Raw genomic sequence first — 17,943 nt, forward strand, 5'->3', positions numbered from 1 at the left:
ACACTCAGGAGTCACCTACACAGTCCTTAATGCAGGTGTCTTTCCCTGGACAGGAGACTCAAGCTCACAATCACAAGCCAGCCTCTGGGGTCAAGACTTCAGAACTGCCTTCCCTTTCAAACATTAAAACCCAAGCTCCTAAGCCAGAGGAGAAGCCACTAAGGAAGCACAAGGTGCCTCTGACGGCGTCAGGTATGACTTCAGGGCAGTAGCAGGGCAGGGGGGTGGGCAGGTGGTTGTAGATGGTCAGGGTGTCAAGGGCTGAGCTGAGCTGGAGAGGGCTAAGCGGCCATGTGTGCATGGTCAGTTAAGGCAGCAAGCTGAGGTGAAGGTGACGGGCAAGGCAAGCCTCTTGTCACTTACTGTGAGAGAATAAGCAAGAGGCTGAACGGGAGAAAGAACCGACGCCCCATGGCTCCACTGTCCCCTGTGGACACAGGCGGGGCCAGACGTCTCAGCACATTCAGAGGAAACTGTCCCACTGAACAAGCCTCCTGTCATTTTATGGAGGAGGGGGGAGGGTGGCGGGGGAGGCAGAAGAGACAGGAGTGGACAGTACTGAGTACTGCGTCAGGGTCCAGTCTTGAAGTTTCCCCTCCTCTTGATAAGGAGATCTGGGCAGAAGCACCTGAGGAAGGCCTCTGAATGGAGGCCCCTGGGTTAGGAAATGCTGTTAGAGCATGGCCAGCCAGGGGAACCCCGTCCTTGACCCCAGCTCTTGGGAGATTTCACTGCCCTGCCTATGCACCAAGGCTGGCATTGGGGTCGGGGGCGGCTTCCCCCCTGCGGCTGCCAGGGAAGCCTTTGTAATTACCTATGGTCCAGCCTGAAAGATCACACATGGGCTTGTGGCCAGGAGCCCAACTCCTCACAAGGTTTGGGGATTCATACCCTAGCAGGGTTCAAAGGAAGACCCCCAAGTACTGGGAGCACCTGCTGTGTGCCAGCGTCACCTGATGCTTGGGGCTCTTCTCCCACTGCTTTGAAATCGCTTGTCCTTCCTCTTCTGAAACAGGCTCGGGAACTACCCAAGAGCAGGTCATGTCAGTTCCGAGCTGGTTCTGCCTTTACAGAGCTGACCGCTGCCTCCCTGCTCTCTTCGCCGTGCCTCTGCCTGCAGGGCGAGTAATGTGCCTTATTCGGCTTGCACACGACGGCCCTCACGCAGAGACGCAGGTCTCACCCTCCATAAGTTTTTTTCCTCTTGGCAGTTCCTTCTCCAGCTCTTCTTGCCAGACAGCATGGTGCCCAGGCCGGGTTTCCCTCCTCTCAGCACTTTCTGGTTTATCTCCATCTCTCTTAAGGAATCCCACCCCCCACCCACAGACCACACGCCAGACCCCTGATGTGATCTGGCCAGGGCAGAGAGCAGCGAAGAGTGAGCACACGTCCCTCCCTCTAGTCTGAGGCCCTCACTGGCTTGGTGGCAAACCTGAGTGGGAATATCTCCTGGGCCTTTAAAGTCACGAGCTGCCTGGTCCCTGATGACATTACGGTTTGCAGACCCCCTTGGGCGAGTCTGTTTGTGCAGCCCAATCCCTTGTTAGCTTGGGCAGCTGCTACCTTACCTACATCTTGCTGTTATACTAAATTTTCTCCTGGAGTTCTTACCCATGCTGCTGTGACTCCATAGCCCTTTGGGAACTAAGTTCTCCCTTTTCCCACTGTTATGTTTCTCTCCTGATTTGTTGAAATAAGTATAAGACCTTGACATCTGTCCTTGCTACATTTCCACCCTGAGATTCAACAAGCATGGTCTCTAGTGAGACACCCAGAGGCACAGGGCTCCCGAGCTGGAGGAGAGACTGCCATCTGCGTCTTGGGCAAATCCCCGTGTCACCTCCACTTAACTGACAACCACAGTGTCTTTCACACAGAGGCTCTAAAGTTTTTTAAGAATCGGCTGTCTTCTTATGAGCAAAGTGAAATCCTGGGCTACACAGAGCTGTGGTTCCTGGGTCTCAACGCTGAGAAGCTCCACGCGGCTCCTGAGAAACTCAACAAAACAAGTTTTGATGATGAACACGGCTTGTACATGAAGGTGATGGGGGAGTGGGCCGTGGGGGCTCCAGGGGCCTGGGCCTGGGGCCAAGGGAGAGTCTGGGACGGGTAAAAGCCTGGGGGCATTTTCTAGCCTATGGAACTGGTATGTCTGGGAGTAGGCATCCTGAAGGGTTCCAGTAGGTGCTAAACCAAAGAAATGCCTTGTTAAAAATAGGAAAATGTACTGTTAGCACACAGCATACTCCACTAACAGAACACTGGCTTTTCTCCAGGAGTATTTGGGGGAACAGGTTTACATTCTGGGTGACCCCCACGGGCTCTTCCCCTGCATAGCCCTGGGTCCACCGGAAAGGCCAGACTTTGGAATAAGATACAGTCTCCCCAATATTTACTATTTTGCCTCTCTCATACAAGTCCCCATGACCCTTTCCTATTTTATTACAAACCTCATTCAAAGGTTTTGTCCCAACAGCCCTGGCAGCTGGTGCTTCACAGCCCTCAGTTTCCCACAGGTGACCTGAGCAACTCCACCTGCTCCTCTTCTGGGGTATCTCGGGGGTTCCCCAGGCCAGTGCCTCTTACCAGCCTGAAGGTGAGATCTGGGCAGTGGGAAGGATCCGTTTTGCTTCAGGAAGCAAGTCTACTTCTGAAGCTGTCCAGATATGTGATTCTTAGTCCACATGGCTTGTGAGCTGTTGGAAATTTCCTCCTGCGGCCATTTCCTCCTAACTCGGTTAGGTTTAGGAGGCAAGATTGGTCTCTGATGGCTTCATAGCAGGGACAGATTTTCTTAATAGTACTTAGGGCTGTGTTCCTCAAACTTTACTGTGCACAAAATCACCTGGGAATCTTGTTAAAATGCAGATTCCTATCCTGCAGGTCTGGGTTGGGGCCTGAGATTTTGCCTTTCCAAAAAGCTTCCAGGTGAGGCCTATGTTGCTGGTCCCTGGACCACACTTTGAGAAGTGAGGATGTAGAGTTTCTGGCACATAGCCTCTATCTAGAGCCCTAGTTCTTAGCATTTTTAGGTCAAGGATCCTTTTGATAATATGATAAAAGCTGTAAGTCCTCATCCCAGTAAAGGCACCCTGAAAAGACACAAAATTTTAAAGCGAGAAGGAAGGTTGTTAATGGATTCTTGGTTAAGACTCTTCAATATAAACTTTAACTCCAATTCAACCAGACATCCTCAACTCCTCCCACCCTTACCCCCAACCTGGAAATAGAGTCTCTGGGAAATTCCCTAGTGATGTTAGCACTACCTTTAAGTTAATTCACTGGAGCTCAGTTCCTCAGTCTCAGGTCTTCAAGAGCTCTGTGTTTGGTGGGAGGAGAGGGATAATGTGTACTTTCAGTATGCTCAGAATTTCCTCCCTTATTGCATTCCAGTGCATGTGCAGAAATGCAATGCTAACAGCCAAATTTCCAAATAAGCAACACAGCCACATTGTCATATTCTGTGTCAGCAAGTGTTAATTAAATACCTATTTATTGAGAACCTATCATAGGCTTGGGCATCTGCTAGACTCTGGAAACATAAAGGAAATACAAAATATCAACAATAAGTATGATCTGGTCCTTGGCCTCAAATAACCCCAATGTCAGAGTTGATACAGAAGCAAATAATGATACAGGCAAACTGGTGGTATATAGAAGATACGCACAAACTCTAAGGAAACGATATATACCTTTGCATCAGCATCTACAGAATCTCTCTCTTTCCCTTTCCCCACACATTCTCATGACAGACCTTTCCAAACAGTCACCCACTTCCACATACCAGTAAAGTTGTACGTGTTCATATTCATGCTCTCAATTCCTCCTATTGAACAGACTCCCGCCGTATGACCGCAGACCACAGTAATCCTTTATCTCTCTCAAATTCATGAGTGTAACACCAGGAATCAGAGATCCTTAAAGCTGCAAGGCCTTAAGTATCATATCTTATCCAGAACCTTCCATTACAGCTGAGGGTACTGCAGCTCAGCATGGTTAAGTGGCTTTTCTGAAGCCACCCAGATGGTCTTTTTAATAAAAAATTTCCTGTGACTTTGACTGGACACCTGCTCCTTAGTTTCCAGTGCACAGATGGATATGGGTGGTTTTGGCTCTTGGGACATATGTCTCTTCTTAGTTGAGAAATGTCCACATTCTGTACTGCTAACTCCAAGACAGAATTAAATCTGGATAAGTCAAGAGGAGAGCCAGACCTGACCAGGAAGAAGCAGAGCATACACAAAGTTCTGATTGATGTAAGACACATCAAGGTTCAGAAATGGGACTTCCCCCAAACTGAAGCTGCTACTGACGTGCATCCAAGAATCATGTGATGTCCAAACTAGCAGGGACCTTCGGGGCCACTTTGTTTAACCCTCTTCCTTTACAGGGTTGCATACATGCTGAAAACTAGGGGTGGTAGCAGGACCGGGACTAGAACCCAAGTTTCCCAAAGACCGTCCAATATTCTTTATACTCTCTGACAATGACGGTGTGGGACTTTCCCTGGCACCACGTGGGTGGCCTGGAATCCAGGCAACAACCAAACCATTGTCGTAGCAGTGAGGTGAGGGTGGGAGTCACACAAAAGTACCCAGTGCAGGTCAGAAAGCTGCCTCCAGGAGTCAACCGTGAGCTGGGGGTGGGTATCCAGGGACCCCAGTGTCAGGGGTGTCCCAGAGCCTGTAGCTCTGCTCTTCATCCCTGGCCTGGCTTCTGCAGGTCCTGCATGACCACATTGCCTACCGCTACGAGGTTCTGGAGATGATTGGAAAAGGGTCCTTCGGGCAGGTGGCCAAGTGCTTGGATCACAAAAACAATGAGCTGGTGGCCTTGAAAATCATCAGGAACCAGAAGAGGTGTGGCTCAGCGGATGGCACAGGCCATAGATTCTGGTCCCTTTGTAAAGCCAATCCTCCCAGCTCCACCCCTTGGCCCGGCCTTCCCCGTCCCTTCCCTCTTTCTCTCTCTCCCTGATCCCACGATGGGGCGAAGGGGAGGCCGGGGGTGGGGCTGTTAGTGCTCTCTGCCTCCTGGATGACCCTGTTGGGGTGATGGGGGAGGGGTCCTGAGGGAACGGGCCACCTGCCCCGGCACGACATGACACCTGGGGGTCTTCCGTCCCCATTTCCCGCCCTCCCGGCCCCTCCCCTCAGATTTCACCACCAGGCCCTGGTGGAGCTGAAGATCCTGGAAGCTCTCCGAAGGAAGGACAAAGACAACTCCTGTCACGTGGTGCACATGAAGGACTTTTTCTACTTCCGCAACCACCTCTGTATCACCTTCGAACTCCTGGGGTCAGCTGCCTTTTCTTTCTGATCCATTTTCTTTTGGCAACTTGGTTAAGTGACAAGAGAAGCTTGAGGTCAGCACACTAGATTTCCCTGGGCGTGAATGTTTAATGACTAAAATGGGCGAACGGCCAGTCAAGTTACCGAGAAAGCCCGGAGCAAAGAGGCTGGACCAAGAGCTGCCCACTCACTCAATCCCTCAGTCCTGCCTGTCACCTGCCAGCGTTCACAGCGCGTGCTGCCCAGGCGCTTGGGTGCAAAACAAGGCCTCTGCCCTCACAGGCTAGACTGAAATATGCTGGAAAGGACCCTCCTTTGCTACCATGTCCCCACACACTGGCTTTACAACCCTATACGTGGAGGTTGAAATTCAGGGGCGCAGACAGCTGGCTGTTCAGAGTGGAGGAGGTTCTTTGCTTTTGTGCAGATAAGGACAGGAGCAGATATTTTGGGCAAGAGAGCAGAACCTGACTTAAATAGATTGGCATGAGCCGGTTGAGTGTTAGAGCTGAAAGGGTGTGTTGAACGGAAGGGCACGCTGATTTGATCGCTTTTCTCTGAAAAGACCATCTGATGCATTTAAATAAAACCAGAAACCTAGAATGCATTTAACATTTGGGGAGGGCTCTCAAAGGCCCAGTGTAATGAGATTCCCTGAGCTGAGCTTGGGGCTCCCACGACACCCTTGGTGATTAGTGAAATTCTAGGAATTGGCTAAGTTTGAATCAGAAGGAAAGTTGATACTTCCTCACAGTCCCTGATAATTACAAACTGTGGTCCACTTTCCAGTATGCAGAGATGAATTACTTTCTTGTGGCAAAATGGACATCCCAGGCTGCCTTCCTAGGCTAGTAATTAAAGTGCAGAGTTAGGATGCCTTTTTAGTTACAAGAGGTCCGGGAGGTCCGGAGGACAGATGTGTGGATTGAGAATTCAAAGGCCAGAGAGGGTGGGGAATTGCCCAGGGTCACACAGCTAGTCAAGATGAGGCCAGAGCCAAGCCTCACATCTCCCCTGTATGCCTCAAGAAGGAATGGCTTCCCAAATACTGCCAGAGTCAGAGAAACTTAGAAACAGAAGATGAGGAGAAAGCAGGGGGAGGTTGATGCAGAGCTGTTTCCCGGTTGTGCCCTTTCCCTCCGCATCCAGGGTTTGCACAGAGATCACAACCTGGCAGCCCACGGATAAGTTTTTCTTTTACAAATGCTTTGAATTCATTTCCAACATTTATAGCTCAGCAGGTTTCATACAACATAGCAGGCATTTATATAATATTTCAGGCTCTGCCTGTGTAGAAAATTTAGGATGATCTAGCAAGAGAGAGCCTTCATTCCTGCAAGGCGACAGGCGGAGTCAAGCAGCCAAGCTCACTTTAGGCAGGGTAGGCCTTCTCCATTTTGCCTCGCCCCCATCTGCCGCTCTCTTGTCTTGTCTTTCGGCAGCCTTATGAAGCCTGGGCAGGAGTAGCCACTTGGCAGACTTACCAGAGGACTTTCTGGATCCCCCCCAAGGGCCTGAAGAACTATGAATATTTCAGAAGCTTGGTCCGACCTTTTAACACCCACAGGTGTAAAAAAGTGATTAAGTGCCTTGCCATATAAGAAATGAGGGGGCATCTGAGAGGCCAAGACAGTTGAGCTTCACCTTAAACCACCTTGAATGAATGGGCGGGTTGAGCTTACAGGACAAGAGAGCTCTGCCTCCCGCTCTGAGGCCTGCCTACTCCCAGAAGGAACCAGGCCATGTGGGGTTGTTGGCAGGTTCAGACTCAGCGTCATACTTTTTGCACTGACACATATCACACTCTCTCTTTCCCAGAATCAACTTGTACGAGTTGATGAAGAATAATAGCTTTCAAGGCTTCAGTCTGTCAATAGTTCGGCACTTCACCCTCTCTGTTTTGAAGTGTTTGCAGATGCTTTATGTAGAGAAAATCATTCACTGTGATCTCAAGCCTGTGAGTACAATCTCTGTCCTGCCAGGGGGGCTGGTTTCCACTCTCAGATTCGTTTGTCCCTTTCCATTCCCCAGGGGTACCTGGGCTGCCACCATGGCCAGGGCTCTGTTGGGAACCTGAGCAGTCATGTTTGTAGGTTGTGTAAACCAAGTGAAGACTACTGGGGCAACAAAGAGACATGTGTCATTGAGGGAGACAGGAACAGGAAAGAAGGTCTTCCCATGGAAGGCTTAGGGGTGAGCAGAGGCACATGCCACACAGGGAGAAGGGTCACCACTGTACTAAATCCGCTATTTCCACTCTATTGAGATGGTCTTAGTGTACAGCAAGTCCCTGACCACTGCCTCTTCCCCAAATGGATGCGTGCTTCCCGCACACCCTGCTAGCATTGTATACGTAGCTCTGTTATTGCACCGATTGCTTTGTGTAGGGATTGCTTCTTTATCTGTACCCCTCATTGGACTGCCAGCTTCCCCAAGGCCAGGAACTATGTCTTCTCATCAGTTTGTTCCCAGGACTAGCACGGTACCTGACAATAGTAGGGTAGGCAATAAGTAAATGTTTGCTAGAAGGATTAGTGTTTGCAAATGTGGCAGCTAGGGGAAAGGTATAAAGGTGTGAAAATAAGGGGTCAGGAGCTGGTTCCAAAAACCTGACCCCCACAGAAATGTGAATATCTTTTAGACTTTTCCTCATTCTCTTCTCCTCATCCCCAAAAGTAGCTTAAAAAATTTTTTTAAAACGAATTCATTGGATAAAATCGGGATATTTATGTAATTAAAGATTGTCAAGGCAGACATGTTCTCTCAGGGATTATTGATGGAGCCTCACCAGGATGGTAGTACATTAGTTTCTTCTCAACATCCAAGCTCCTAATCCTCAGCTTTGCAGCTCCACAGGGTCACAGCACCCTTGATCTTTGGGCTTAGGGGACTTATTCTCACCAAGAACATTCACAAAACACTGGTAGCCAAAATAGGAGGTAACAGATTTCCTTGAGAAACAGATCAAGTAGACTAGAATATATGTACCCAGTAGGGAAATATACACACAACCAGGAGATTATTTGGTGAGTACGGATTCAAGAGTCAGAGTCGTTCTTCTGGGCTTCAGGCTTCCTGGCAATGAGCTGTGATGGCCTGGTGCATCCATCCCCTCTGAAGAGCTACTTCTGCCAGCAAGATCGGAAGGCCAGGCTCTTCCTCCGGGCTAGGGATACAGTAGAAATTCCTGCTTTAAAAAATCTTTTGCTGATCATTTTAACTTTTTTCAGTTAACTATTCTTTAGAAAGGGTGCTATGCTCTAGATTGGTACTTTCTTGTTTATGGTGCCAGAGTCTTCAGACCAGGCCTGCCATGCCACATCCAGCATGTTAGGGGTTCAGTATGCAATCGGTCCATCCATTATTTATAATAGTCAATTCATCTGATGTTGACATCCTTGAAAACATGATCAGGATTTAATCTTCCAGCCCAAGAGGTACAGACCACAGTCAAGTGGGAAGTCAGAGGAGGGAGAACAATGGGATTTGGAGATGGTGTAGGGGAGTCAGCTCAGAGGTGGTCAAATTTTGAACAGGGTCCTGGAGGATGGCAGGCATTTAGGTAAATAAAGTGCCTGGGGCAACATTACTAAACTTGACCGTGTCTTTCTTCTTATGTCTAGGAGAATATAGTGTTATACCAAAAGGGCCAGGTCTCTGTTAAAGTCATTGACTTTGGATCAAGCTGTTACGAACACCAGAAAGGTAGGCTCATTCCGGCCCCTTGGCCTGAGTTTTCCTACTGAGATTTCCTTCCCTTACTGAAAAATATTCACACATGAGGTCACCTGGGTTCTAGTCTGGGCTCAGCTAAAAAACAACTGCTGGCGTGATTTTGAACAAGGTGCTTCACTTCTCGGAGCCTAAGTTTCCTCATTTATAAAACGAGAAGGTTGGACTCAAATACCCTAAGGGTTTTTTGCAGCTCTCACGGATTTGGAATTACCCAAAAGCATTTCATCCTAGTACTACCTAGGTGTATATCTGAATCACATGAGGCCTCTGGAAAATTATAGCTTCCAGGGCCTTGCCCTGTTGTACCCAATCTAAATCTCTGGGGGCGTACCCAGAAGCCTGCCCTTTAGCAAACACAGCCCTTCTGAAGGTCAGGCCTCACTGCCCTGGGTTTTCTAGGCTTTGTACTTTTTCAAGCTGGAATCCAGAAAGCAGCCCTGCAGGACATGTGCGCAACGTTCACGGAACTTGATTTGAGTCTCTTCTTTCGGCTGTTATCAAGTTTGTTGTCAAAAACATGTACCGTTTAACAAACATTTATTATCTGCTCTGTGTCAGTCAGTGTCCTGGGTACCGGAAACAAAAAAGTGAACATTTCCTGTCCTCCGATGGTTACAGTCCACTGCAAGAGCCAGAAAGATGAGAAGATACCAGGACAGGTTCAGCGACTCGAGACATGTCCAGGCTCTGTTAAGGGCACACCAAAGAGGGGCTATGGGATCGGCCTTCCTGATGGCAGTGGGTCTCAGAGGAAGCCTCTGGGGGCTGTAGAAAAGAACACCAGATGGATATTTGCAAACATTCTGAATATCCACTTTTGAAGATATGTGCGCTTAATCTTTTCTAGGCCCATAGGAATTCCAGCTAGAAGACAGTGTGCCTCCCACAAAAACTCATGTGCTTACCTTCCTCACATGAAAGCTGTGTAACTTATTTGTTAACATTGATCTTGGCTGACAGGTTGCTCAGAACTGAATATGTAATGATTTTATATTGTTTCTGATAGTCATTTGCTCCTTTATTTTCTAACTTCCCTTTATCTCTGTTTTAACCATGAGGCAGCATAGAGTATGGGTACTAGATTCAAATGGACTGAGTCTGAATCCCAGTTCTGCCACTTTTAGCTGAATGACCTTGACAGTTTCTTTAATCTCTGTATACCTCAGTTTCCTCATTTTAAAATGGCCATAATAGTACCTGCTTCATAGGGTTGTTGTAAGGTTTGGAAGAGTTCTTCTGTATAAAGCATTTGGGATGGTGCCTGGTACATGTTATTAAGCATCATGTAAGTATTTTTTAAATCCATTTTTTAAAACTACCCTGTGTAATGGGCTTTGATTGCACAGTGCCTCAAGTCCACTTTGATACCAGGCGGGGTATAAAAGTCATTTTTATTAAGTCTTTGTTTTAAATCACAAAACTATTACAACCTTATGATAACCAATTAAACCAACAGAGAAGGGACTATAAGCAACTAAACCAACAGAATCTGTGCCTCACCCCCACCTAGGGAGCCAATAACAGCCATGGAAATAACTATCATGTCCCGTTTCTCTGCCCTCGGTCTCCTCACCTGTAAAGTCTAGGCTCCTACACTGCTATCTTCTATACGTCCTCTCTGCACAGATTTCACTGAGCTTTTCCTTCTATACATTATACAACAGAATGCACATAATATATTGTATTTACATTTTCAAATTATGCATCTTGCATGGTTCTTTTCAATTTTGAGGTGCCTCTTCCCTTGCCAAATCGAAATACTTTCAGAAGATGTCTGCGCCAAACTAACCTGACAGTTTGAAAACTGAGTTTTATATTAGTCTTATGTTCCCTTTTTCTTAGAGCTTGGCTGACTTAAATTTACTTCCCTAGAGCAATGACTACTTTAGAGTTGTTTATCAATAAAGTGAGGATAATAACACCTCCAGGATAATCAAATCCTGCTGTGAGGATTGATGAGATCAGATGTGTGACATGACTCCTAAGTGCTGGTCGGTTGTACTGCCACCACCCTGCAGAGCCTGGAGAGTGAAAAGAAGTGGGGGTGCCTTAACTATAGTCCACCCCCACCTGAGAAGGAATCCTGGAGAAGTGGGCTCTGGAGATGAGACTGTTTACATGGGTTCATCTTTGTTTCCTCCTCAGTATACACCTACATCCAAAGCCGTTTCTACAGGTCCCCAGAGGTGATCCTGGGCCATCCCTACGGCATGGCCATTGATATGTGGAGCCTGGGCTGCATCATGGCGGAGCTGCACACGGGCTACCCCCTGTTCCCCGGGGAGAATGAGGTGGAGCAGCTGGCCTGCATCATGGAGGTGAGGGAAGGGCTGAGGGGCCACAGGCGAGCCGGCAGCCACTCTCAAGCCTTGGGCTGCATCACACTCACTAGAGGACAGTGGCCTGCATACTTTTTCTTGGTCAAAGTATTTTGAAATTATGTACCCCTTTGTACACTTTGGAGTTGACATTTAACATTTTTATCATAAATTAAATGGTTCAGAGGATATAGTTTCCAGTGCATTGTGAATAGTGACTTTTAAAAATAAACCATACTATCAGTCTTTCAAATAAATTCAAAAGAATCTTTTAAAATCCAGAGTGACATGACACAGTCCAAAACTGTATTGTTCAGTCATTAGTCAGTCATTATCTTAACATTCTGGAAAGAATAGCTCCCAATAAAAAAGGCTATACCAAAACTCATTATACAATTATTTATTAGACCTATTCTCCTTTTACTTAGAGACATCTTGTTATGGAGTTAAATTAGATGAAACAGGAGAAAATAAGCCTGAAATACTGGAAATTTCACATTTTAGGATTTCCCAGTGAACAAAGATATTTTGGCTCTGAACAACGATCTAATTTCTCCCTCAATCATCCCTATCTATCCTATCAGTCCCTCCCAAATTTCTATTTTCTAGATTATCTCAAAGTTACAGATGGTCAGAGAAATTATTCAATTATAGATTGTGTCATTTCATGGTTGAAACTAATAATAAAGTATTAAAATAATTTGGGTGACAATAGCCGTAAGTGGTAGTTATGGTGGAATGGACACTGGCCTGGGAATTGGTAAGCCTGGAGTCCAGTCCTGGGCTGTGGCATCACTTCTGCCTTCTGGTCCTCTGTCAAATGAGGGGATCAGAGCACATGGCTTCTGAGGTTGATGAGGGACAATTTAATGAACCATCCCTGAACCAATCCTGCTCTAATACCAAGGAGAACTGGGGAGCATGGGATCTGGGTTGAGGTTCCTGCCACCCCAGAACCGATTCAGTCTCTTCCTGACCTCAGGGTCAGTGAGGCTGAGGAGCAGGAGGGCAGGGTTGTACATGGATATGGCAGGGGACCCAGTGGCGAGGAGGTGACACCTGTAATTTCTCTATCAGCAGTGGGGAAAAAGGTGAACAAGTAGGCGCTACGCTTTTCTTTTCGAGGAGATATTTTGTTGTGTGGTCTGATGCCCACCCCACCTGGTGGCCCCCATCCCCTCTGCCTTTCCTCCCTTCCCAGGGCTTCACGTTGGGACGTGTCATTTCTTAATTCAGGAGCAGGCAGCGTGTACACTGGTTCACTCACTCTGACAAGGAGACCTGGCTGTCATCCAGAGTGGCCTACCTCTGACTGGTGCTGCTGCCCATTTAGAATAACACTGCTGATGCTGATGCTCAGGGCACAGAAGCAGCCCTGGATTAGGAGTCAGAAGACCATGCTTTTGGTCTGCTCTGCCCCTGGCTTAATGTCAGCACTTAATGTCTCTGGGTCCTTATCTGTAGGAGGCCAGGCTTGGCCAAAGTCCCACCTGGCTCTAATATGTGTTTTTGAATGTGTGACTCCACAAGAGCAAACCCACGATCTTGTACTTGTTGAAGGTGCTGGGCCTGCCTCCAACCCGCTTCATCCAGATGGCCTCCAGGAGACAGACCTTCTTTGGTAAGTCCCCAGGTCACGCCTAACTCTCCCATTGTGGCTGATGAGGTTTCACAGGTCTTGAAGAAATTCCCCTGCAGACCCCATTTGGTGGTCCTCCCCTGGCCCGAACCCAAAGGACAAGCTCTGCCTAGGGGTTACTTCAGCAAAGTAAAAAGATGCTGAGATGTGGTACCAGATGGCAGGATGGAGATGGACTGGCGGTGTCACGTCGGGAATCCCGCTCAGAGGAGCCATCAGTAGATCTTGGAACCTCAAACGATTATAACTGTACCTCTCCTGAGAACTCCCCCTTCCCCAGGCAGCATGGCTCCTCACAGTGTGCACTGTGCAGGGACACCAAGGAGCAGTAGCTTCTTTTCAAGATTGGACATGCTATCATTAATGGAGTATTATTCCTTCCTGCTGAAACACTCTCAGTCCCCTGTATCCTTATTATCCCAGGATCACTGCACCTTTGACATAAAGCGGGGTCAGGATGGCCACGCTGTGGCTTGCCAATTATGTAGGGGACTCTTGCCTAATTGCTGGGATTAAGCCTAATCCACGGCCCTGTGCTGCACCCTCATCACAGTTCCTGGGCTCTGGGTGATGTGACCCTCTGCCTTTCTATTCAGAGGTGCTGCACCAGATGGCCATGTAGGCCAACAAGGCCCAACTGGGGCATGGCTTCCAGGGCGTGGCATGCCGGAAAGATGAAGTCAGTCCCCTATCTCAAATCCCTTTGAAGAACCACAAGAAGCTAAATGATTTCCATGTAAAAGCCATAGTGGCCCAAAGATCAGCCGGACAGGAGTGAGGGGTCCTCCATAGACAGGGTCTCCATGCCACCTGGGACGACATTTGTGACCAGCCACTGTCATCAGGATAGTACACAGACTCATACTGGCTGTGGAGTCCCAGTCGTTCCTAGCCCTCCCACCTCTTATTTTCACCCAGGTGGCCTCAAAATGGTAGACAAATCACAAAGTTTCTCTCCACTACTTGTCCCATCAGTAGGAGAGTCAAAAACACTGCCCTGGACAAAAGAGTTTCAGTCACGTTGGTGGTCAGTCAGCATGCCCTGGTTCAGCCATGCAGGGGTTAAAGGGCAGTCTACTTCTACAGCATTTGGTAAAAACCTACAGCCCCGAGCCCTTGCCCCAGCCGTGGGAAACTTGGCCTCTCTCCCTGGACTCCATAGACTTCCCCGTGATCCAGAAACTAAGAGTGGAAGACCTGGCAGGCAGAGGTCCTCCACGATCCTACCTAGTGCCATCCATTCTGACTGGTCAGCCCCACACCATTCCAGTGGTTATGCCTTTTAAAGGCCTCCTTGTAGTCATAGCCAGAGCTTTGCAAACCTTGCCTCTGAGCAGGGTCAGTGTCCAGGTTGCCTTAGAACAGCACTCTCACACTAACCCTTTCTCCAGAGCACTCTGACGGCGAGCAGAGTATGCATGGAGCAGTAGAACTAGTCTTTTGACCCCAAATATACTTTTCTACCACTTTTGATTCAGCCTTGTGGATTTCAAAGGATTTAAGGAAAGAAAAGTATGTTTCTGCTAGACAAAGACATTGTGGGGAGAGTCACATCTTAAGCTTTAACACTGAGGTCAAGAGATTGTATGTAGAATATAGGGTATCTTGTTAAGAGTGGACCAAAGACATACACATGTTCATTTCATAGAGCACCCTGGTTTTACCATCAGCACCAGACTTTAGACTAGTATGGAATTTTGGTAGCAACATCCCCATGTCTTCACTTCTGGCATAAGAAAGGACTCTTTTGGGAGCTGCATCCTCTTCAAACTTTATTTGATTATAGGAATCATTTGGGTGCTTGATCAATCATTTGGCTAATGCCCATGATCCTGCTATATAACCTATGATATAACAGATTTGAGGTGGAGTCTGTTTTTAACAAGAGCTTCTTGTGATTCTTATGATACTGTAAATCTAGGAAACACTGTCCACTTCAGTTGTTGGCTCTCCCCCAGATTTGGGTTGCCAACAGGTCCCGCACACCCAGCCACCCTTAGTTAATACTCCTAACAGGCAGCAAAGCGACGGTCCCTCAAAGGCAGTAAGATAGTTCTAGGCAGCAAGAAGGAGATGGGGAGGCTAATTAAATATTGGGAGAGTCAGAGAGGTGAGAAAAACTTGTACAAGGAAAACGATTACACAGTGGTGACTTTAGGAGCTATGTTTCTTATAAGCCTGAGAGGCTGATTCTTCTTTGGTCATTTGTAAAAAGAGCAACATTGGATAAGGTGACACTGGTACTAGTGTCAAAAAGGAAGTGGGGATTTGTGTGAGTTCATGGCACCTTGTACCCTTTGCAATACCCCAACCCATTTTCATCTATACAAATCTGCAGATACTCAGGTGTGTCTATACACACAGATTCACGGTCCCTCCCAGGAATTCAATACGAGCACATATCGTTTAGGGGGCCCTGCAAACTGCACGATTACAAAGTAATAGAAGCCCTTCATTATGCACCTTCCAGAAAGCCTACTTTATGAGTCACATTTTTTGTGAGAGTTCAGTTTAATGTGTAAATTGTATATGTGTGTATACACATCCCCCGTTTACATGCAAATGTACAGGGCATGAGCCTAAGCGGCCATCTTTTTTGACCAGGCACAGCAGAATCTAGATGTCCATGTGAGCAGTGTCACCTTCAAAGCATTACACAAAGCTTTGGGACATCTCTGGTGCTATCTTCAGGGCTCCTTTTCAGGCATGCCAAGTCATACATTTGGCGAGGGCCTTAATCGGTGGAAATGGCTGAAGAAAGTAATTTCCAAGCTGTGTCTTAAACAACCAAGTTTGATCATTCCAATTGTGTACACAGTTTTAACGTGACTATGAAGAGTTAGAACATCTGGCTTGTGTGGCTTGTAAATGAGCTCTGAAAACAAACCATTCTCCTGATAGCAGTTTCTTGCTATGCCTGTGGCTGTTCCATATTCTCACTTTATTGGCTCAGTGGGGAGAGAGCAAGGGCACAGATAATCCAAGAATGGGTGGTGTCCTTCCTGTCTAGGGCTGAATGTTTTTTTTCACTTCATTCTTATTATTTTATTTGGTTAATGTTAAACCATTTAAGGCATTGATTGATTTGGGAAGGAGGTGGTAGAAAGGAAGCTCAGCAGATGCTAGTAGGGGAAGTTATCTGTAAAAGTTAATTTCGTTCACTGGAGAATCACACACGGTTATTTCCAGCTGACCGGGACTGCAGGTCTGTTTGTGCTTACGGGAGGGGGAGGTGCAGGACAGAGAGCCAGGGGTATAGAAAGCGGTCCAAGAACTCCGGTGGCTGAGTGAACTAGCTGTGATGTGACCAGTGAATTTTTACTCCTGGAACTAAACACAGAATGTTGTATCTCTAAAGATTCCAAAGGTTTCCCTAAAAATATAACCAACAACAAGGGGAGAAAAAGATACCCGGATTCCAAGGATCTCACGGTGGTGCTGAAAACCTATGACACCAACTTCCTGGATTTCCTCAGAAGGTGTTTGGTGTGAGTTTGTCGGGGTGTCTTTGCCTCTGAGTTTCCTCTTAAATACTGTACTTTCCCACGTGTTTGCTGGTGAAAGTGTGGGGCTGGGAGACGGTTATAAAAGGAATAACAAACGCTGATTGGAGAGCTTTAGAGTCCATGAAATGATTTATTTCCCATCCGACTGGTCTCTCCCTTTCCTGTGTAATAGGCAGGGCAGATGATTTACTCCTTTTTGAGATATGGGGGGCGGGGGTGGGAGCTGAGGCTTGAAGGGATGAAGTGACTTGCCCTGGATTGCAGTGTGTGAGGTGTTTGCCTTCTTGGCCGCAGTGAGTTTGCCTGGCAGTGAGGCGTAGGAAAGTCCTAAATGTCTTCTGCTTGGTGAACTGAACGCAACCCCTTCCATGTCCTTGTAACTGTTTGCATACACACCAGTGTATGGTTTCAGGGTTACTCCCCATTCCCCAGTTATTTAGAGCCTAAATCCTCTTGAAGTAGGGAATTTGGGACAGGGTGATTTATTATGTGTAGCTTTTTAGAATCTGTTTCATATTTTGACTCTTAGAAATTAGGTTCTGTACTTCAGTCAAGTTACAGCAAAACAGGACCAGTACACAAAGCCACCCCAGAATGGTGCCTAGTTGAGGTGTTAACAGATGTTAGCTTTTGTCAGTAATTTCACAGAGGTTTTGCAAGTCTGTCTCCATTAAGTGGCAGATAGATTAGCCACATGACATTTGGCAAGTCGTTGTCTCTCTCTGAGCTTCAGTTTCCTTTTCTATAAAATGGTCCTTTCAGCTATATCGGTCCTATAATTATTTAGTATTTTTAGAACATCTTATCTTTATGCTCTTTCATTCTTCCAGTGGGATAAAGTTTTAGCAAAATATTCTCCTGGCATTTGTGCACTCTGGAATTTAGGTACTAGCTCAGAGACTAAGCCATAAAGTACTGCTGAAAAATTTCCCTGAAAAATGGAGGTAGAGAAGGATCCTGCACGCCATCATCACCTCTCATCAGGCTTCTTGCTGAGGCTATAGAATGAATGTGTAGTTACAAATGATGGAAACTCACTACTAAGACAGAGGGGAGTTATCCAGAAACCCCAATCATCCAGTATACAATGCAGAACTAAGAAATTATTTTTTAAAAACTGAAGTATAGTTGACATACAATATTATATTATATTCAGGTGTACAACATGGTGGTTCAATATTTATATACATTATGAAATGCTCAGCATGGTAACTGAAGTTACCATCTATCACCATAAAAAGTTATTACAATATTATTGACATTATTCCTTGGGCTGTTTCTCATCCTTGTGACTTACTTATTTTATAACTGGAAGTTTATAACTTTTACTACCCTTCAATTATTTCACCTATACCTCCCACTCCTCTTTCCTCCCCTCTGGTTAACTACCACTTTCTTCTCTTTATCTATGAGTTTGTTTTGGTTTGTTTGTTCATTTGCATTTTAGTTTCCAC

At 46.8% G+C, this 17,943-nt stretch overlaps 1 protein-coding gene across 1 annotated transcript in view; it reads left to right on the forward strand.

The window, feature by feature from the left end:
• Nucleotides 1-17,943, forward strand: part of DYRK4 (dual specificity tyrosine phosphorylation regulated kinase 4) — a 46,530-nt gene that overhangs the window by 23,446 nt on the left and 5,141 nt on the right. The window contains exons 5-13 of the mRNA XM_057491275.1: nt 54-192; nt 1,878-2,041; nt 4,723-4,859; nt 5,157-5,297; nt 7,110-7,248; nt 8,915-8,996; nt 11,172-11,344; nt 12,905-12,965; nt 16,342-16,471. Of these exons, the coding sequence (XP_057347258.1) occupies nt 54-192; nt 1,878-2,041; nt 4,723-4,859; nt 5,157-5,297; nt 7,110-7,248; nt 8,915-8,996; nt 11,172-11,344; nt 12,905-12,965; nt 16,342-16,471 (1,166 nt within the window). The remainder of the gene's footprint in view (nt 1-53; nt 193-1,877; nt 2,042-4,722; nt 4,860-5,156; nt 5,298-7,109; nt 7,249-8,914; nt 8,997-11,171; nt 11,345-12,904; nt 12,966-16,341; nt 16,472-17,943) is intronic.

This window comes from Manis pentadactyla, chromosome 14 (assembly GCF_030020395.1).
Source record: "Manis pentadactyla isolate mManPen7 chromosome 14, mManPen7.hap1, whole genome shotgun sequence".
In the NCBI taxonomy this organism is placed as follows: domain Eukaryota; kingdom Metazoa; phylum Chordata; class Mammalia; order Pholidota; family Manidae; genus Manis; species Manis pentadactyla.